Here is a 21,665-nt window from a genome sequence, read left to right on the forward strand (position 1 = left end):
ACCTGGTTTGTTCCTACTTCATGTCCCTAAGCCCAGCCATACCTCTCCCCACTGACCACCGAGCCCTCCTCCCAGGCCTGTGACTCTGGAGGAAAGAGGGACAGCCAGGTAGGGGGTGGGAAAGAAAATCTGCATGGGCTGCAGTGTCTCCTTCTCCCTTCTGGATCTCAACTCTGCTGTCTAGTGCTGTTGGCGGGCTCAGCATTATGATATTATTTATGTCACATTGGGCTCTCTAATACTTAAAGCACATGGTAGGCACACTGAAAGGGCTGGGAGGTTTTCCATTGAGGAGATCTGTAGGTAGAGACTTTGGAGATTGGATAGAACATGTTTTTGTAGAAGCCCTGAGAGAATTTGTGCTGTGTTGATACAAACCTGAAGGAATCATTGAGCATCCCCTAGTCCTGAGCATCCCCAGGTCAGGACTTGGGAAGGCTTCATTCGCAGGGGTTCTGTAGGGCATCCCTATTGTGGCAGAGGCTCCAGCAGGACCTGGGTTACCCAGAACTTTAAAAATGAGCTGGACTCTGGTCCATCTTTGTCCTGGACCCCAAAATACTTGTAATGTGGTTTAGCTGAAGGTCTCGGGAGGGCATTGAACCAACACTTGGGGGAAACGTTTTAGTAAAGCAGTTGAGAGAAGCGAGCTTAGCACTTTTGCTAAGGCTGTTTGATAACAGACTCTCAGGATAGGAAACAAATAAGAAACCAGAGCACAGTATTGGTTAACCCACAGCGATCTTACTTGAAACGGAGTATTAGCTTGTCAAGTTGGAATAGTATCAGGATAAGGCTGCTGTGCTCCAGGAGTTACCCTTACAGCTATGGTTTGTTGAGCTAGTCAAGCCTCTCTATAATTCTGGAATAATCAGGAATATCTCCAGGCCCAGCAGAGTACACTGGTCTTGTGTTTCTTAGTTTAAGTGGGGCATTGTATCAGTCAGCTGTTGCCACAATACTGCTGTGTAACAAACCACCCCAGGGCTCATTAGCTTAAGCTCATTGTGAGCTCTGTTTATTCTCACATATAAATTTATTTTCACATATTTGCGGGTTAGCTGGAGCAGCTCTGTTGAGGCAGCTCTGCTGATCTCAGCTGGGCTCACTCACAGGTCTGTAGGTCAGCTGATCTAAGCTGGGCACCACAGGGGCAGCTCTGCTCCACATGTCTTGCATGTTCCTGGAACCAACTGGCTAGCTGGGGCTTGTGCTCTCAAAGTGGTGGCAGAGACATAAGAGATCCAGCTCAACCACACAAGTGCTTTTCAAGCCCCTGCTTGCATCACACCTGCTAATATTCCGTTGACCAAGCGAGTCATGTGGATAACCCCCTAGTTGGCTGGTATCCCTAACAGTCCTCTTAGTCTTGACTTTCTTCTCTCATGTTTCTGCTGCTCTTCTGGTCCTTGGCTGCTCCTCGTTCACTCTGCATTTCTATTTAAACTGTGTACTCTACCCTGAACTCTCAAATCGAGCAGATCCATAGGACTTGCTTGTTCAATTAGTTCATGTCTCTACTCAACATGGGAAGGCCTACCCTGAAGACCTCTTGCAAAAATAGCCACCACCATTGCCTCCACCTTCACTCTCTCCTCTTAGCGCCCTTTATATTTTTATAGCATTTCTCACCTGTGACATTATTTTATTGTCTCCCTTCCCTTGCTCCATGGGGCAGGACTTCATTTGTCTTGCTACCTTCATGATCTCCAGTGACTGCAAGAGTACCTGGCACATGATAGGTGCTTATAGGTGTTGGAATGAATGAGTGAGTGGCTGAAAGGTTTTCAGTGTGAGCTTGAATGCTTGCAGTGACATGGTGCTCACTCTTCTGAGGTTTTATCTTCCGTTCTTTAGACTATTGTAAGGAAGGCTTTTCATATTTAGATTGCGTTAAGATTTCCACCCCATAGTTTCTAAAATTTTATGGTTCTAGTCTGCCTTCAAGAGCCATGTAGAGGACAGACAAGGAAAACTCTTTTTCATCTGTGTTGTCTGTTTACTTTTGTTCTGTCTATATGAACTCTTGTATTAACCCTGTAGAAAAGGATAAAAAAGAAAAATCAAATTATACTTAATTCCACCACTCATAACTACTGCTAGCATTTTATGTTTCCTTCAAATTTGTTTGTCTAACACTTTTTAACATAAAAATTTACATACAGCTCCTACTGTGGTTTTGTATCCTGTTTTTTCTTCCATAATGTTGTCCCTAAAGCATTTTTCTGAATCATTAAACTCCTGTGACTTTTTTTTTCAGGACAGTATAGTGTGTAATTGTATGGAAATCTCCTAATGTATTTAATTCCTTTTTTATGATTAAATATTTGGATTGTTGAACATTTAGACTATTTATATTTTTAAGAAGTTTCTAAGTAATACTTGTAGATAAATATTTGATAGCATTAGTGGTTATTACCTCAAGACAGACTAAAAGGATTTCTTCTCAGAGGGGATGGACTTTTTGTTTCAGGCTCTTGGGACGTTGTTAAATTGCTCTCTAGAAAGAGTGCGCAGTTAAAATTCCCTGAGCACAGTAAGCTCTCCCATATCACCACACCCTCACCACCAGTGAGTGTTTTCTTTTCAAAATTTGCCAATTGGATAAACAAAAGAGAGATTGAAAAATTTTTTTCAATACAGTCATGGGCCACATAATGACGTTTCGGTGAATGACGAACACTGTTTATATGACAGTGGTCCCATAAGATTAGTACCATATAGCCTTGGTGTGTGCTAGGCTATGCCACCTGGGTTTGTGTAAGTAAACGCTATGATGTTCTCACAACAATGAAATGGCCTCAGGATGCATATCTTATAACACATCCCTGTCATTAAATGACACATGACTGGCCATCAAGAAAGAGTGGCCAGGGGCCAGCCCGGTGCACAGCAGTTAAGTTTGTACGTTCCGCTTTGGCGGCCCGGGGTTCCACGGTTCAGATCCCGGGTGCGGACATGGCACTGCTCAGAAGGCCACGCTGTGGTAGGCATCCCACAAATAAAAAGTGGAGGAAGATGGGCAGGGATGTTAGCTCAGGGCCAGTCTTCCTCAGCAAAAAGAGGAGGATTGGCAGCAGATGTTAGTTCAGGGCTAATCTTCCTAAAAAAAAAAAAAAGGAGTGACCACGAGAGAGAGGGAGAATTAATTAATTAGTTGCTAGTTGATGTCCTTTGCCCATTTCTAATGGTATTTTAGTATTTTTAACTCTTGATTTGTAAAAGTTTTATATAGAGAGAATGTTAAACTTAGCCATTTATTTATTTTTGTTGTTGCAAATAATTTTATCATTTTGATAGCCTTTTGATTTTGTTTTTGAGGTCTGTTGGAAGACAGAAGCTAAAGATTATGTTTTTACATCTGTCCATCTTTTTCTTTGGGACTTCTGGAAAATGCTAGCAGTTCCTGGACTCCAGTGTGATTCAGAGACCTTTCTGAATTTGTCTCCCTTTCCTGCCTGAAAAACATGATCACGTTGTTTTGTGAATTGTCCTTTTAAAGCAAAAATAGTATATCATTAAACACATTTTTTATGTGTACTACCTTAACAAAATACCACAGATGGGATAGCTTAAATAATAGAAATGTATTTTCTCGTAGTTCAGGAGGCTAGAAGTCCGTGGTCTAGCTGGCAACTCCGGTTTCTAGCAAGGCCTCTCCTCCTGACTTGCAGACAGCTGCTTTCCCTTGGTCCTCATGTGGCATCTCCTCTGTGCAAATGAGGGGTGGCTCTTCTTCTTATGAGGACATCAGTCCTATCAGATGAGGGCCCACCTTATGGCCTCATTTAACCTTAATAGCTCCTTAAAGGCCCTATCTCCAAATACAGCCACTTTGGAGGTTAGAGCTTGAACGTATGAATTTTGGGGACACAGTTCTGTCCGTAACAGAATGGTCAAGCAGTGATTCGTAGACTAGCATCTAGGGACCGAGAGGAATTCTCTGCCCACAACCCCATTTCACAGACGAAAGACCAAGCTCCTGAATGTGGTCACTTCACTTTTCACGATAGAGCACCGACCCAAAACACCTGCTTCTCAGTCCCGTCCTCTTGCCCACAATCTCTTATGTAAATGAATCCAGGGCATTTAGGAGCCGTTAACCAAAAAAGGGGCTGAAAGCACCTCCCTTGATGTCTCTCGCAGGGGCAGGGACCCTGTTATGATTTTTTGTATACCCTCATTGCCTAAGACAGTTCTAGAATCGTCCTGTATGGTTAGTGGACGTTGTTGAGTTGTACAGACCTCAGAACCTGTCCACAGACTGGAGCAGTGCCCAAGGAAACATTTTCAGTAGTAAATCACTTGGGAAAATTCCCCCCCCCTCCAGTTCCCCCTCTTGACAAGAGCTGCCTGAAGCGTTATCTGTACAGCAGCCCACATCATGGGAACTTCCAAGAATCAACGCGTGTAGAATGTGTCTGACAGGCTCAGATCTGGTGTGTTATATCTATCCCCCCTTAAAAAAAAGTCTCTCCACCTAAATATAGTTTTCTTCTAAAAACTGTCTCTAAATGACTGTGTTTTACCCTGAATAAGTTCTCCCCAGTGCATCCTGCCGCTGGAGCGTGGAAAGGAAGGTAAACGCCTGAAATCAAATGGTGATTGCTAACAATGAAATTTGGGCTCATAAAATCAAGGATATTATTCAAAACTGCGAGGTAAATTAGTCTCATTCATTCTGATGGGGCTAGACTCCGTGGCTGTGTGTGCCTTCTTTAATTAACATGCTGAAAAGATGTTCTGATTAGGATTATTAATGAATGCAGTGAAAATTTTTGCTGCTTGTAAGGCCTCTGCCACAGACGGTTTACAGAGCGCCCCCCCCCCCCCCCCCCCGCCTTTCTCTTTTTCCACAGATTCCTTACACGGCTTGACAGATGGAGTATTCATCTTTGAAGCTGTTTCCACAGAAGATAGCAAAACCATGCAGGGCTATGATGCTATTGTTGTCGAACAATGGACGGTCCTGGAAGTAAGTGGGGGATTGGCAGGGGCGCTTCTTTTGTTTGGACAATGATTCTTTTATCCGCTCGCTGGACCTGGCTGTGGCTGCTGCTCAGCTGTGGCTTTCCTCTGACAGGCAGTTTGACCCGGGTAGACCCGATAAGGACCCCTTTCGTCCTTCCGTGCCCCTTTTTCCACCGCCCCGGGGGGGAGGGATGGGCCCCACTTTTCCCTTTCTATAGGCAAATTACTTCGTGTGTGCTGGATGATGGGTGGAAAGAGATTCTCCTTTCATTAATTTGCATAGAACTAAAAACTCTAAGTGACATAAATGAGGTGAACCCATAGTTTGTGGCCTCCATGATGATAAGAGCAACATCATTATTGGAGGTAGACCCCATGGCTCCCTCTGCCAAGTATCCTTAGAAAAAATTTATGCACACATGCTCACTTGATCTTCAGAATAAACCTATGAAGTAACGTGATTGCCCATGTTTTACGGATGGGGAAACTGAGGCACGGAGCGTTTAGGTCCCTGGCCCAAGGTTACACATTAAGTGCTGGAGGATGCCTTTAAGAAATGTTGACCTGTGAGGTCACCAAATTGCTGTGGACAGAGGAATTCCTCAAGCCATGTTCCTCTGGGACCTTGGAAGAGCTGCTTTGTTTCTGAGATTCTCTGGTGTGTACTTTAAAGGCATTTCTTTAACTATGGAAGTCTGGTCTTTTTAGACTAGTCTCTTGTCCACCCAGCATCTGGGATGTAAAGGGAGAAGCTGTTTGAACGTAGAGGACTGATTCCAGAACGCTCTCGAGGAGGCCCGGAAAGAACACAGGGTTGGCATCACTCCGAGGGGCCCCTGCCAAGCCAGCTCTCTATGCCAAAGTAAGACAGATGTGGATGCAGCTCTTTGTGAGGAGTGTGGGGCCCCGGGACCCACCAGACAGCCGTGCTTGCCACACCCTGTGCCCTTGGAACTGCAGCCTGGAGGCGAGTCCTTCATCTGGTTGCTGGGCCCGGGCACCCCGAGGGCACTGTTAGCCCAGCCTTTCAGCCTGCAGCCATTCCCAGGAGGCGTGAAGTGGGAAACAGGGCCGTTGGGGGCATGCCTGCATCTGAGCAATGATGGAAATAACTGCTTGCCAGTGTGACAGCAACGGAGTACAAAGAAAAACTGGTAATCAGAAACAGGAATTCCAAAAATACAGCAGCCAGGGCCAGTTAGGAGAGAAGCTAGGACTCCTGGGGTGTGCGTAGCAAGGACAGTAAGGAGTCAGGTGATAACCTGGTTTGTGACCAGCCTCCACCAGTTGCTTCCATCTGACCTTGGTCCCAGTGGGCCTCCCTGCCCCTAACTGGAAATGGGGTGCAAAGGAAATGAGTCTAAAATACTCAGTCTAAGATGCACAGTCCAGTGAGGGCAGGTCATGTCCTCTCTCAGGACCCTAAGCTTCCTCAACTGTAGGATGGGGGGCAGTGCTGTTCATCCAGCCCACCACACGTGGGAGAGTGAAGGCTCCAGGCGATGGTGGAATATGAAGTAACAGGGGTAGCAGTCGAGGCTCTTAAGGACCCAGGAACACGGCCCACATGCTTCAACACGCAGTTTGCTCTGTAACACTTGGCTCTCGTAGCAATCCATGTGTGGCTGCGCCAATAACAGGTGCATGTGTGGAAGCGATTGGCAAGCCACGGGGACGTGTGTAAAGTCTCTTGCTGTCTGCACGTTAAAATGGCTATTTAAGGGAGGGCATTGTGGTTTCCTCAAGAAAGATGACCTTGATGGCAGTGATCCAAAGTCATGCTCAAAATCTGGTCCCAAGACCAGCAGCGTCAGCATCCCGTGAGAAGTTGTTTTAAATGCAGAATCTTGGACCCACCCTGGACTTGCTGAATCAGAAACTCTGGAGATGGGGCCCAGCGATCTGTATTTTCATAAGCCCTCTGGGGAATCCTTATGCACACTCAGCTTTACAAAGCAGTGTCTAAAAGTACAGTACTGGGGCCAGTCTCACCATATGTCTGTAGTGTGTTATTTGATGAAGGGGTGATGGAAAAAATACCCCAATAATTTATCTTTCTTTAGCCTTTGAAACTAACTGTGACCTTGATGGGTAACAGTGAATGCACACTACCTGAAATGTCTGTGGGAAGGAGATAAGGTTACAAACTAAAATAAGGACACTGTTGTCTTTTTAATTTGAAAAGAGGTCAATTTTATGGGTTAAGAAGTTTAGGGTTTGTCAGGTTAAGAAGTTAGACCATTTATTCAGAACCTTTTCCTGGATGTGCAGATTGGTTTCCATTAGGTTTATTTGTCAAGTTTATTTCTTTATCACGTAGTTGAACTTTTTTCCTCTTGACTTCTTATTTTTGTGCATTAATCTATTTGGTGATATTAATTTTGGGTCATCTTGTCGTCATCCTGTGTCCCACCTCTGCCGCTGTGCACGCACACACACACACACACTCACACACTTCAGGAATGCTTTGGCTTTTCCCTAGGACTCCTTGGAATGAAGTAGGGTTTTAAAACCCAGCGGTGTGCACCAGCTTGCAAAGCCAATTCTGTGCATCTCTTCCCAGCTCCATATTCAGTGACAGAGTCAGTCAGATCAGTAGCTTGAAACTGGCCACAGTGGAAGTATTACACCACTGAAATTGGCAAACGCTAGAAATCAAGTCCCCCGCCCTCACCGCCCCCCCGCCTGCCCCTCCCCCCGAGCCAGTTGTAAACATTTACCAGCACACCACTGGATGGGCCTCTATTTCATCCCATTTCCACGTTATGATATACAAGTGTGACTGGCATGCAGGTAAGCAGAAACAGATTTTTTTAATTATCATGATAATGATGACAAGTGGATTAATGGTTTTGATGTTGTTTACCAATTTTTCCCACCCAAGTCTTCAGACTTACTCTTCTCTCTGGTGTCTTTGGAGCATCCCTGAATTTCCCACAGTAGAAATAGACCTCTGTCCCTTTTAGCAGCATCAGCCTCTGAGGTTACCATCTCTCAAGGGCAAAAGCAGGGAAGATCCCCTCTGGGCAGACTGTACCCTTGGTATATGGGTTTCTCTTTCTCTTTAAAGCTGGTATAGGCAGCCTTGGAGTCAGCTCATAGGTCACCTCTTCCAGGAAGCCTTTCAGACTCCCTCAGGGTTAAAGACCCTTCTTCTGTGTTCCCATAATTCTCTGTGCGTAAGCCTGTCAGGCTCCTATTATAATCATTGTTATTTATTTATCCTCTTTCCTCCCTTCACTGTGAGTTTCTTGGGCTGGTTATGTTCATCTTTGTTCTTCAGGGCACCTGGTGAAAGCTTCCTGAATTAGGTTGAAGGCCTTTTGGTTCAGCCCAAGGGTAGACCAGTGTTTCTCAGAACTGAGCTTGTGTCAGAATCATGTGGAGACCTTTTTAAAACACAGATGTCCAGGCTCTCCCCTGAGCGTCGTATTCAGCCCACTTTGAGAATCCCTGCCTAAGAGGAACCACATATATATAGCTGTTACCCAGCCCAGCAGTGTCCCGTCCAGGGCTGGTTTGCCCATGCCTCAGCTCTTTGAAGAGGCTGTCAGACCCCTACTCCGACCCACAGACAGCCCCCTTCGGCATGCCCCTCCAGGCGTATAGGTGTTTGTCCAGCTCCCTCACCTTCCACCCTTGAGACCCAGCTACTTCCTCTCTTCCCCATTCTTCTGGCCTCTGGGGAGGTCTTTCCTGTTCAAGCCCTGGGCAGGTCCCTCTGGCTTCTGGTTGACCCTGCTTTTCTGGCAACCACTGTCCTCCCAGGCCAGCCCACGAACTCCTGGGCTTTGACCACAAAACATCTCTAACCAGCTTTTTCTCTTTGCTCACAGTTGGGACTGACTTGTCCCTTTCCTGCCCCTTTACTCCTGTGCATATTATTATCTTCATCTCTGTGTGCCAATGTGCCATTCCAATTCAGCCACATCTTGCTGGCTTCCTTCTCTACACGCACGTGCATACACACAGACACACACACACACATTCACAAAAACTGCATCTGGCTCTTCACAGCTCCGCAGACAGTGAAGTCTGTTGGAAGGAGAATGTAGACTGTCGAGTCTGGCCTGGGTGTGTCTCCTGGCGCTCTCATTCCCAGCTGAGTAATAACCGAGCGTATGAAAAGTGACCCACTCCCTCTTTGTTTTCCATTTTCTGTTGTATACATGGGGACACTGGTAACAACCTGTCAAAGTTGATGAGAATTAAAAGAGCGAATATATTAAAAGGTTGTGAAGGTAATACTTGACATATAGCAAGTAAACCCCACTTTCTTTTATTGGTCACCTGGTATCATCAATAAGAAAGATCCTCTCCCGATGGCCTTGATCTTGTAAAAGCACAGAGGGGGCTGGGCTAGGGAGAGTTGCAGTCAAATGCAAATAATTATGTTTTTCTCATTGGAAACCCACAGCCTACATTTAAAGGCAATTGTGAGTGGGGTAAACGTCCATCCATGAGGCATTTCTAACGGGTATTGTGTAGACTTTTTCCTCTCCAGTGTCAAACAAACTGGATGGAGGACATGTCCTTTGGCATGTTGTGGGAATCGCTCCTCCGGTCCCTAATGCTACCCCAAACGCCTCCACAGAGCTTATAGATGGCCCCATTGTTCCATCTAACATGTCACCATCTTATCCCTGAAGGAATCATGAGAGCCTTGGTAAGACGCATTTCTGTAACTGAAATCCACGCTGGGCATAATTCCACCCTACCTGTCCCATGACTGTGTCCAGCACATTGGGTCCCACTTGTTCTTCGTGAACTTCTGCAGGCTTCCGGAGATGAACTGTTTGTTTCCAAAGGCCCCCAACCCTCTCTTTTACAATCCAGCCTAGGATTTCCCAGGGAGTGACATCAATTTTTTATGGTATCTAGAATTTACCACCTTCTGCTCTGACAAGGGAGCCAATATTTGTTCTTTTTAAACCATCTGGCACTTTTCTTCATTGCCACAGTTTCTCCAAGATAATTATTTTGGTTCTGAGATCATAGCCTTTAGTGCCAAAGACAGCAGTTCTCTGCCTTTTTCCTGTGATACAGAAGCTTTTCCCACGAGTGATCACCAGGACTGAAGACACAAGCCCATCCCAGCTGTAACTCCACTCCTTTTCCAGCCCCGAGCAGATCACAGCACAGATGAGGTCTGCGAGGTCGTCAGGATAACCTTAGATCTATGCCAGCAGCTCTCTCAGGACTTTCACTTTGCTCAAATTCCTTGTGTCCCCTCTCGCCTTTGATAGTGACATGCTAGTGTGCTGACCAGTGTGCCTGAGCACCTTGTCCTTACAATGTCATTCATCTAGGCTTGATGCATTGTAAATTCATCACTTAAAACTTTGAGATTTGCTTTGGAGGGCAGGTTGCCAACCTCTCTCAAAAATTTTAGAAGCCCATCCATGACTACCCATGACTCAGCCAGTCCATACCTCATATCCTTCTCTTCTAGAGAAGCAAATGCATTTGTTCACAAAGAAGTCATATACAAGGACATTATTTTAGCATTATTAGTAATAGAAAAAAGGAAACAAGGTACATGTCCATCAGTAGGGGAATGATTAAATAAAGGATGGTGCATCCTTCTTATGGATGTGGTCATTCGTATAAACTGACATGGAAGGAACTCTAGGAAATGTTGTTAAACAGCTTAAGTTGCAGAACGATGCTGTGATGGTTAGTTTTATGTGTCAGCCTGGCTAGGCTATGGTACCCGGTTGTTTGGTCAAACACCAATCTAGATGTTGCGGTAAAGGTATTTTTTAGATGTGATTAACATTCAGACCAGTAGACTTTGAGTAAAACAGATTACTAATCTTCCATGATGTGGGTGGGCCTCATCGAATCAGTTGAGGGCCTTGAGAGACCCCCTGCCCTGCAGACTTTGGCCTTGCCAGCCCCCACAGTCACCTGAGCCACTTCTTCTCAATCTCTCCCTCTATATATACATGTTTGTATATATAGATATAGGTAGATCTGTGTCTCTCTTTCTCTGTCTCTGTCTCTATCCGTCCTGTTGGTTCTGTTTCTCCAGGAATCCTGACTAGTACGGATACAAACAATGTGATGCATTAATGGTGAAAAAACTTCACAAGACAATATGATGTATTGTCTGTGAGTATATGCAAATGCAGAAAAAGGCCTGGAAGGGCACCCATCAACCTGATAACAGGGGTTACGTGTGACCTGGAATTGAAGGGTGGGAGGTAGCTTTGTCTGTAATATTTTCATTTTTATAGAAAGAAGTACTCATTTTACTTGGGTAATGAAAAATTAATTTTTAAAAGATCACTAGTTATATTTTACCACATCCTTTTTTCTTTTAGGCTTTAGATAGACTCATTTTCTCCTTGTAGAAAAGAAAGTAAACTAGGAACTGAGTGATTCTACTTTCTGTTGTCTTCAACATATCCTTTTTTGGTACACTTTCTTGTTTTGAACATAATTTAAAAGGTGTGCATGTGCATATACATGGATGTGGTCACGTGCACCTCATCTCAGTTGAGACTTAGCCTTCCTCCTCCTCTTTATGGGTTTGCCTTACTTTTGTCACCATCCCTGTAGAGTTAGGGACCTCCCTTCTGTTCTCGTACATCCACCCTCATCCATCTTTGCAGACTCACTGATTTCCTTAGTTGCCTCCAGCTTTTATTCTAGAGTGACACATCCACCTGGAGCCAGCTTCCTTTCGAGCATTTCTGGCCACCGGGCCATGCTGAACTTTCTCCTGAACTTTCGAAATCCTTTTTCTTCTTGTCCCTTGAAAGGGCCTCTGGTGCTCTTTGCTGTCAGGAACTTGGCGGGGACAGCTTAATTTATACGGTCTGTGTTCCCCAAGCAAGTCGCTCCTCTTCCCCAAATGATGGAGATTGTGTTTAAAAACAGTGACCAAAAAAAACTACTAACAAGTCATTGAGTCCTGACTTCTGCTCTGAATCTTTGACCCCGTGCTGGCGTGGTGGAACTCTGCGTGGCTGTCTGTCCCTCTTTTATCTTTGTCAGACAGAATTTTCCTTCTGCCTCCTTGGCAGCGGTGCTTGGCTTGGGGGTCATGGAATGTCATGTGTATTGTAGCAGTGGCAAGACACAGAGATGAGGGGCCAGGGCATCAAAACCAGCCCTGCCACTTCCCAGGGGTGGCCGGTGCTCATGGAAGGTTATGTAGGAGTTAAAATACAGTGAAGGGGATCAGTGGGTACTGAACAGAGAACTCTCAGGGAATTGGGAGACCCTGGAGGGTCAGAGAGAGTGACCTGCTCTTTGCTGCCCTAGGACAGGAACACAGACGGGCATTTGCTGAGCCCCCACCTTCAAGGAGCATCCAGGTGGCAAATAAGTAGCAAGGCATTCAGTGCCGCGGTGTCCTGCTGGCTGGAAGTGCCCCGGGAGAAGGCAGAGGCTGACCAAGGCCTGTGGACACAGTGGGCCTCAGCAGGCTGTCAACAGTCAGGATGTGGATGAGCCAAGGGAGCTGGAGGGGGCTTCCTGCTGGTGGGAAGTGGCAAGAGCAGAGGGAGACCGGAAGAGAAAGCACATGAATTAATTTTTTTCACAAATAGAACACGTAGTGGATAACGTTGGTGTTCTTCTAGAGCCCTTGGATCTCTTTTTACCAATGTGCTTGCGCTCCCAGCAGCCCGCCCTGTACGTCTTTGCTGACCCTGCTCCTGAGCTAGGAGCCTGCTTGGCTCAGGCAAGGACAGTCGGGAGTGCCTGTGTATGTAGATGCCCCGTGGTAGTCCTTGTCCATGGCTGAGGAGGATGGGTGTGTGAAAGCCCAGCTGCCGTGTCTCAGGTCGGGACACTTCTGAGTACAACTTACCCTGCAGAGTTTCCCGTGGGGCGAGGCTGAGCCCCTGTTCAGGAGACGTGTGTAAACCTCAGACCCTACTTGGCTTCTTCGACTTTTTGTCCCGCTTCTGTCACTCCCTCACTGGAAGAACCGCCTTAATAAGTCACTTGCAGGCAAATCCTCCTGTCAGGATCTGCTTCTGGGGAACCTGAACTAAGATAGAATATATCGTAAAAAAATTCCATGTGAATTATGTTGCAAATTGAGGTAAAAATTATTGTGGGTTTTATAATAATGTCAAACAAAATTCTTACAGTCTAAAAGTATATATATTAAAAAGTGAATCCTCCTCCTTCTAGCCTCCATTCCCTGGTTCTCCCTTCCCAGAGGCAGCTCCTCCCAGAGATACGCAGCGGTGGGTGTAGACACACAGACACGTGTGTTGTAGGCTGAACACTGCCCTCCCGGGCTGTCAGGTTCTGAGCCCTGGAACCTGTAAACGTTACCTTATTTGGAAAAAGGATTTTTGCAGATGTGATTAAAGCCAAGGATCTTGAGGTGGGAGATTCTCCTGGACTGTATGGGTGGGTCCTAAAACCATCTCGTATATCCCTATGAGAGGGGGCCGAGGGGGATTTGACACACAGAGAGAAGATGTGAAGGGGATGTGAAGGCAGGGTAGAGAGAGATTTGAGATCGCTGGCCTTGAAGATTGGAGGGATGCAGCCACCAGCTAAGGATTGTCAGCAGCCACCCAGAGCTGGAAGAAGCAAGGAGTAGATTCTCTCCCAAGAACCTCCACAGGGAGCGCGGCACTGCTGACATCTTGCTTTTGGCACAGTGACACAGGCGCTGGACTTCTGGCCTCCAGAACTGTGAGAGAATAAATTTCTCTTATTGTAAGCCACCAAGTTTGTGGTCCCTCTTTACAGCAGCCCTAGGAAACCAGTACAGCAAGCCTGGCTATAGCCCAGTGGTGTGTACTTGAGGCATGTCTGCATTTGTGGTCGAGGCAGGAGCCTGAGTGTGCAGTAGGTTGAAGAGGGTCGTAGTGGGGATCTCATCCGAGAGCCGTGTGTCCGGACACTTGGCCCTAAAGGGATGTGTGTTTGGAGAGGTGGAGTGGAATGGGGGAATGGCCAACAGAAGCCTGGGAGAGAGGTCCCAAGGTGAGAGTAAGGGCGGGGGTCGTGGTGTCAGTTCGGATGCTTTCCTCTGTCAATGGAATATCCAACTAGAAGTGGCTTAAGCAGTAGGGAGTTTTTCATCTCATCTTACCTGGCAGGTCTGGAGGAAGATGGGGTGGTTGCAGACTCAGCTTTTCAATGGTGTAAGGACATCATCAGGGCCCCAGCTGCTGTCACCTTTCTGCATTCTGGTCCTTAGCTTGTCTGCCAGGTCTCATCTCATGATCCTAATCCCAGAGTGGCTGCAGCAGTTCCAAGCATCTGATGTGAACTTGATGACAGTGGGAAGAACAGTGGCGTTTCCTGCCATGTGCTCTTTTTTATTAACAAGTCAAACCTTTCTTAGGAACCCCCAAGCAGAGTTTCCCCTGGGCCCCATAGGCCAGGGCTGGGTCACAGACCCATGTCACTGCCAAGGATCATGGTTAGCTGGGACTGGAGAGGGTGTCGGCTCAGACGGGGAACTTGGGCTACCAAGTGGCTGTTGGCTCTGGCAGCCAACAGTGTTTGCCGCTGAGTGGGACTAGAGGGGGGCTCTTCGAGGTATTTTAAAAACGACTAGACTTGGTGGCAGCTCGGACAGTGGGATGACGAAAGGAAGAATTTGACTTTTACTCTCTGTCTGCACTTTTTTCTTCCGTAAACTCAATTCTCCTGTTCTCTCAGACACCCATTTTTTACTTCCTGTACAAAATTTAGTTAATACAAGTAAGTTAGACCTTTTAAAAAGTTCATTCAATAAATAAATATTGAGTTCCTACTGTGTGTCAGGCACTGTGAAAACCTGATGAATGGAGGAAATTCGAGCAGGAAGAATTGATGCCTTTAACCGGAGAGAAGGAGAGCAGTCATTAAAAATGGATGCCCACCCCGTGGCCCTTCCACACCCATAAATAATTTCTCTTTGTTGTCAAGCTTCCTGAGGGGTGGTGAAAGGCCCTAAATCACCAGGAACCTTTTAAAGCTGATGACAGAGGATAAGCAAGTGTGCGTTCTGCTGAAGACCATGGGGCACCGGGAATTTAGAGCCTTGCCACAGAGGAAGGGGGGTGAGAGCAATTGTCACATTTTCACAATCTTGTGACAAATGCTTTTTTTTTTTTTTTAAATAGTGTGCTTTAAAACATTCAGTGCATGCCACAGAAATAGAAGGAAGAGGCACCCCTCAGTGTGGTAAGAAGGGGTCAATCTTTAGGTTTCCCAATGTGTTTGAGATTAGCAGGGTGGACCATGATTCTATGAAAGCTTTAAACATGTGCACAAACAATTTATTATCTAATAGTTTCTGTATGTCAGAAGTCCAAGTGGGCTTGACTGGGTCCTCTCCTCGGGGTCTCGCAAGACTGGAATCGGGTTTGTTCCTTATTGGAGGCACTGGAGAAAGAATCTACTCCTGAGCTCATTCAGGTTGTTGGCCAGATTCACTTCCTTTCGGTTGTAGGACTGAGGTCCTTGTTTCCTCCGGGCCGCCAGCCAGAGGCTGGTCTTTGCTCCTAGAGGCTGCCCACATTCTTTTTCGTGATTTCTATGTAGCCCCCATAAGAACTTTAAATTCATAGACAGTCTGGGAGCCACAGGTGAGGACTGGGCAAATGATTCTCCAAGAAGAACTTATTAAATCAATGAGTATAGAGGGTTGGAGAGCATTCTTGTAGTTAAGCAATCATTCGTTGCCACTCCTGGGAATTTGTTCTTTTTGAAATTTACTTGGCCAAGAATTTTAGTAAAACTAAATGAAAAAGAAGGGCCTATGGATGGAGCTTAGCTGGTTGAGAGGCTACACTCAGAAGGACATGCCTTAATGGGAGGGAGGTTCATGGCCCCTATGACACCACCCTGTGCCTTATCCCATTTCACATCTTTTTCATGTAGAGATGTAGAAGGTGGTGGACCTGTGGAGACGCAAAGCTGGGAAGCCATGGAGTATATTGGGTGGCCATCAGGATCTAAAGAACGTGGATGCTCTTGGGCTCTACAAAAACATTCCAGTTGGGCATGGGGGAAAAGGATCAAGGGCATGTTTGAGAGTAGAGAGAGGGGAAGATTCTGGACAACCTACCCACACCAACATCATCCAGGGCTGCTTTTTATGAATCTATCTCTTTTCACCTGTGGAGTTTCTAAATTAGATTACAACTGATGTTTGTGGAAAGCATTCACTACTTTTAAAAAAAAAGGAAAAGAAACAAGAAACCTTGAAAATTACTTATCTAATCCAGCTTCGTTTTTGAGTAGGTTTCCCTGACTTCTTAAACCCCTTCCGATCTCATTATCTATTGGTTTATCAATGTTGGATCAAACCCAGCCCAATAAAATGTAATGGGATGCATTTAAGGATCAAAAAAAAAAATCAATTGCATTTAAGTTCAAAAAAATCTATAATGCTGAATGGAGAATACCTGATTTGACAGCAATTCTAATGAAAAAGAGTTTAATATGGATGAACAGTGTACCTACTACTCCCCTCCAAACACTCTAGATGCCTGGGCTATGACAAAGGGGGCTTTTCCATATCACACCCTGTTTGGCTCTGTCCCTCCATCTGTGTTCTCTCCTGCCCTCTGCTGAGTGCCTTCTCCACCCCAAGTCTTCCCCTTTGAGATCCCTACCCTTCCTGGCCCAACTCTTTATGGAATCGTCTTGGATACCATAAGTGGGATTTCTCTCCCTTCCTTGTGGCACTTAGCATATCCCACCTCACTTTAGAACTATTTAATTTTTAAATTTCTATGCAAACTTCTTGAGTCAGGGGCTCGCCATTCCTGCTATTCATGTTCCCTGGATCCAAATTAATTCCTGTCATGTTACAAGTTTTCAACAAACATTAGTTGAAAGAATACCGAACAACATGAGGTTACTCCTACTTATAAAAGAGAACTGACCGTATTTATGAAAACGCACATGGGAGGTACTAATTTCTCTGTTCTTCAGTCTGGTGCCAGCTGACTTGGAGTCTTATGTCCACCACAACTGCCATATTTAATGAGAAACACAGATAGATTATGGAGTGGACAGAAGAGAGGGACAGTGATGGAGGATATGCCTGGAAATGATTGAAAACAATTGGGCATATTTATGTTGGAGGAAGGAAAAACAAGGGCAGTCAGGTAGCTGGCTCCGTATCTTTGAGAGGCCAACCTGTGATAAAGGAGCTAGAGTCTGTTTTCCTTGATTGCAAGGGAAAAACTAGGTCCCTTTGGAGAGCTCTTGCAGAACCATTCAGCAGTGGAAGTGGCTGGGGCCCAAGGCTGTCAGCTCCCGGGGACAGTGTGATTCAGATGTCCAGTCACCATCCCTCTGGAGTGATGCAGGTGGTCCTCCTGCTTTGGGCAGGCAGCGCTAGAGCAGTGGTTCACAAACCTTGCTGATCCTCAGAATCACCTGGGGATTTCCTAAAAATACCCATTTCCAGGCACCAGCCCTGGAGATTCAGAGTTAGTAGGTCTGGGGGTGGAGATTAGAGATCTGCATGTTAAAAAACCAGCCATCCCGGAACCGCTAGACTGCAGGACCACCCTGCTCCCTTCCAGCTTTAATAAGTGGGGGTGCATGGTTGACCCATTGCTTATAAGTCAAGTGGTCCCTTTGAGGCAGAATTCTTAAACATGCTCTTCAGCTGAAGTGGAAGATGGGGTATCGCTTTGTTGATGGAAACCCAGGAGTGCATCTGTTACAGGCTCTGGGGCATTTATCTTCAGGCTGTCATGGAGCAGTAGCAAGCCAGCGAATAGAAGGGGTACTCAACAGTCAGGAGTCTGACATGTCCTGAAGCTTGGATATTCCTGTTGGAGATTTCCAGCACCTCAGAAGCCTTATTGGAAGTCCACTTACCAGGAGCAGGGTCCTCAGAGGATGTGCTGTGGGATTTAATGTAACATAATTTGGCTTCAGGGAGAGGGGAGTATGAGCAGAGGGTTGAGTTAGAATTGTGGTAACCATAGCAACGAGACCTTGACAATTGGGTCACCACGAATTGACTGAAGAAAATATTGACCGTAGGCTGAAGTGGGAATGTGGCACCTTGAATTTCCCAGGTGGAGAAAGCCAGGGAGAGAAAATCAGTTCTGTTGAACGTTGCACCTTTTTGCAAGTTCCACCCGCTTTTTTTTCCAGAGTGAACCTAATGCCACGACAGCCCAGTGTCGTGTGGCTTTGTCTGTTGCCAGCTTGCCCAGTGACGGTGGAATAACCCTTTGACTTCCGTTTCCTCCTCCATTATGATTTTGAACCAACCTTTGTTCGGGGACATCATCTGGGTTAGCGTTCATGATTATTGGTGTGCTGTCAGGAATCTACTATAGTTGAAGGTGAGGACTTTGACGAACTTTTAAGTTCTAGGGAGTTTGCTGACAGACCTCCCCCACTCTACTCCAAAGTAAATACTTTTTAATTATATGCTGTGGGAAAGCTCTTTTTAAATTCTCTCTTTTCTAGGTAGTAGATAAGATGGAAAAACAAGAAAGAAAGGTTTAAAGTGTGATCCTTCATCCACCTCGTATTGTCTAAAGTGAGTAATAAAGTGGGAAATCCTATGTATTCCCAGAAAGTCTAATTTCCTCTCGCTCATCAAAGCAAGTGGGACGGACTTGGCAAGTCCCTGGATGGAGAGAATGTTTCTTGTTTAATTGTTATCAAACAAAGCTGTTTCCAAGTCTGCTGGAGAGGACAGGCTCACCCCTGATGCATTCAGCCTGTGTGGAAAATGTCAGCTTCTGGAGGATGTAAGGCTCGTGCTGTCGCAGTATGAGGTCCCGCTGAGCAGCCCACAGGATGTAACAGCTTTGAGCTGCTTAACTGTTTGTGCTCAGAACTACCGCGTCTGTCTCTGCTAGTGGTCAGAGTCGGCCCCAGCCCTCGCCCCCTTAACCTCGAAACATCTGGCCTCCTTACCTCCAGTGTGATCTGGGAGCCCTTGTATTATAACGCACCTGGCCAGGTTCTCATTCTGCCAGTGCAGGCGCATGTCAGCAGACAGCTCTGATAATGTGTATGGCATACCATCCTGTCCCTCCGCCCCACAACCCTTTTCTGGCTCCTGTGTACATGACTTCAGAGAAACCGCATGTACTAGGACCAAACCACCTCGCTTGTCCTAGAATCCAGGAGGGTGTTATCTTGCGCATGCAGGTTTGATTTTCCTGCCAGCTCGGCGTGCGTGGTACTTTCGGAGAAGCCAGGGCAGCGTCTCGAGCTAGGACATTCTTCCCCAGTGTGGGTTTTTATCTCTCCCTCCCAGGGTAGGCTGGTGGCCGTGCTGGGCCTCACGGTAGGGTATCATAAATTAGACTTCAGGGCTCCCGAAGTGATGCCAGGTCACAGTGTGTCTGGTATGGAGGAAATGAGGGCTAGGTGTGCCAGCTTGGAGGGTGGTGAAAAATTAGCAACACTGAGCTCTGTTCAGTAATAGCTATTACATTGTATTTCGTTCAGATCGGATGAGGTGACTTTCACTACGATTTTCCTCCTAGAGATTTGCCTGGGCATTCGGCTCTTCCTAGAATAATAATAATATATCAGCTTCTGCTGTGGAATAGAGCCCCTCAAATTTAGTGAATTAAAATAACAACGCTTTATTGTTGCCGGTGAGTTGACAGGTCAGCTGGGTGATTCTGCTGATCTGGCCTAGACTTGACTCACCTGGGCTCACTCGTGTGTCTGCAGTCGCCGACGGGTCCACTGACAGCTAGCTGGTCCAAGGTGGCACCTCTCACGTCTGCTGGTTGGTTGGGCCATGCGTCTCTCAGCCAAAAGGCTAGCCTGGGCTTGTCCTCCTAGCACAGGCAGGGTTTCACGAGAGCAAGTGGAAGCAGCAAGGCCCCTCGAGGGTTCAGAACTCCCCTAAGGTCACATCTACCACCTTCTGTGGGTCAGAGCAAGACACAAGACCAGCCTGGATTCAAAGGGTGGAGAAATGGACTCTGTCTCTTTATGGGAGGAGCTGCAGAGTTATGCTGTAAAGAGGCCTGGATACAGGGAGGTAATAATTGAGGCCACTTTTGCAAATAATGTGTCTCGGTAACAATTATTATTTTGTTGGGTTCCCAAAAGGCTAGGGAGTCTGTTGCCTTTCTTGTGTGGTGGAGAAAATCAGGCAAAGATGTGAATTAACCAGCAGGGTGGGTAAGCGGCTTGGAACGGGAGCCTCTACACACGGCATGTATTTTCATCTGCTCCCTTTTCCACATCTGAGAACTAAGCTTTTTTTTCCCCCCTTTTTTTAATGTATTCTCTTTGAATGTTATGAAAGCCAAAGTTGTCTAAAATGAGAGCGACTGCTTTCTTAGACTCTATTATGTTGGCCTAATTACATATCAGCAAAATGTTTTTCTGGGGCATTGTGAGTAAAACAAAGAGGAAAACAACATCTCCAGCGGGCCCAGCATCCTCAGCCCTCCCTCCGGCTGGCAGAGGCTGTGGTCCTGCTGGAGGCCGGGGGGAGGATGAAGACCAGGAAAGCAGGGATGCTGCAGCTGCTGGGCTTTGCCCTTGCCCCAGAGAGAACTGAGGGGCCAGTTGTTTCTTCCTCGCTCCTTCCCTCCAGCACATCTCATGGTGGCCTCCATCCGGTTGGGGAACCATATGCTTACTCTCCCCTCCCTGCCCCCAAGACCTGGATCGGCTGGGGCAAGACAAGAGGCTCACACATCTTTCCTTCCCAGGTGCCCAGCACAGAGCCAAGTTGCCTGAATGTGGAGATTCATAATGATGAGTAGTGGTACCAGGTATCGCCTTGCCCATTAGGATACTGAAGGATTTGCTGAGTTTTCTGCAAGACTGTCCCAGTGTTATAGCATCCACTTTCCATTTGATAAATAGAGGTGAAATGTTCCTTCTTTCCAACTTGACGTTCCCTTCCTGCCCCACCTTTGCATCTCTACCTTCCATCATGTGAGCGCGTGACTTGTATCTTCTCCATGTGCCATGGTGGCCAGGGTCTCTGCTGAGCCTGGCACAGTCAAGGCAAACCCCAGATTTCCTAAGGGCGTGTTTACACGCCATGTCTCGTCCTCACCACCAGCCACTGCTCACCCTCTTGCCGTCTGACACTTCCCTCCTGAAATGTCCTGGCCGTGGTCCCCCGAGACCCCACCGTCCACTCCAGAGGTGGTTTTGCAGGCTTTGTGTTGCATGCCCTCTCAAGACATTAGATGGTATGGATCTTTCTTCTTAAGATTTTTCCCACCCTGGACTGTTCAAGAGCTGATTCCTCCCAGTTTAGTGTTTTTTATTCATCTTTTGCTTCCGTCTCTCACCAGGAGATCCAGTCCTCAGCCAGCCTCACCCCTCCTTGAGCTTTCATACCCTGCATTGGCCAATGCATCTGGGTCTTAATCTTCCTTCTAACCTTTCCTTGGTTTTAGCCTGTGTATTAGTTTGTTATACCTGTTGTAACAAATTACTACAAACTTGGTGGCTTAAAACAACACAAGTTTATTCTCTCATAGTTCTGGAGGCCAGAAGTCCAAAATGGGGTTTAAGGGATTAATATCAGGGCGGTGGCAGAGCTGCATTCTTCCTGGAGACTTTAGGGGAGAATCTGTTCTTTGACTTGGCAACTTCTAGAGGCCAACCTGCTCCTGGCCAGTCACTCTGACCTCTGCTGCCGTCCTCACACCTCCTTCTCTGACTCTCCCCCTCCTCCTGCCTCCCTCTTTGGAGGACCCTTTTGATTACATTGCACTTGCCTGGATAATCTCCCCATCTCAAGATCCTGA

The 21,665-nt window shown here is 46.5% G+C and overlaps 1 protein-coding gene across 4 annotated transcripts in view; it reads left to right on the forward strand.

Annotated features, from left to right (window-relative positions):
- RFTN1 (raftlin, lipid raft linker 1) overlaps positions 1 to 21,665 on the forward strand; it is a 197,882-nt gene that overhangs the window by 156,015 nt on the left and 20,202 nt on the right. For all 4 annotated transcript variants that reach the window (XM_046676243.1, XM_046676250.1, XM_046676226.1 and 1 more), the window contains exon 7: positions 4,860 to 4,975. In XM_046676243.1, the coding sequence (XP_046532199.1) occupies positions 4,860 to 4,975 (116 nt within the window). The remainder of the gene's footprint in view (positions 1 to 4,859; positions 4,976 to 21,665) is intronic.

The sequence above is a fragment of the Equus quagga genome, chromosome 1 (assembly GCF_021613505.1).
Source record: "Equus quagga isolate Etosha38 chromosome 1, UCLA_HA_Equagga_1.0, whole genome shotgun sequence".
Lineage (NCBI taxonomy): Eukaryota > Metazoa > Chordata > Mammalia > Perissodactyla > Equidae > Equus > Equus quagga.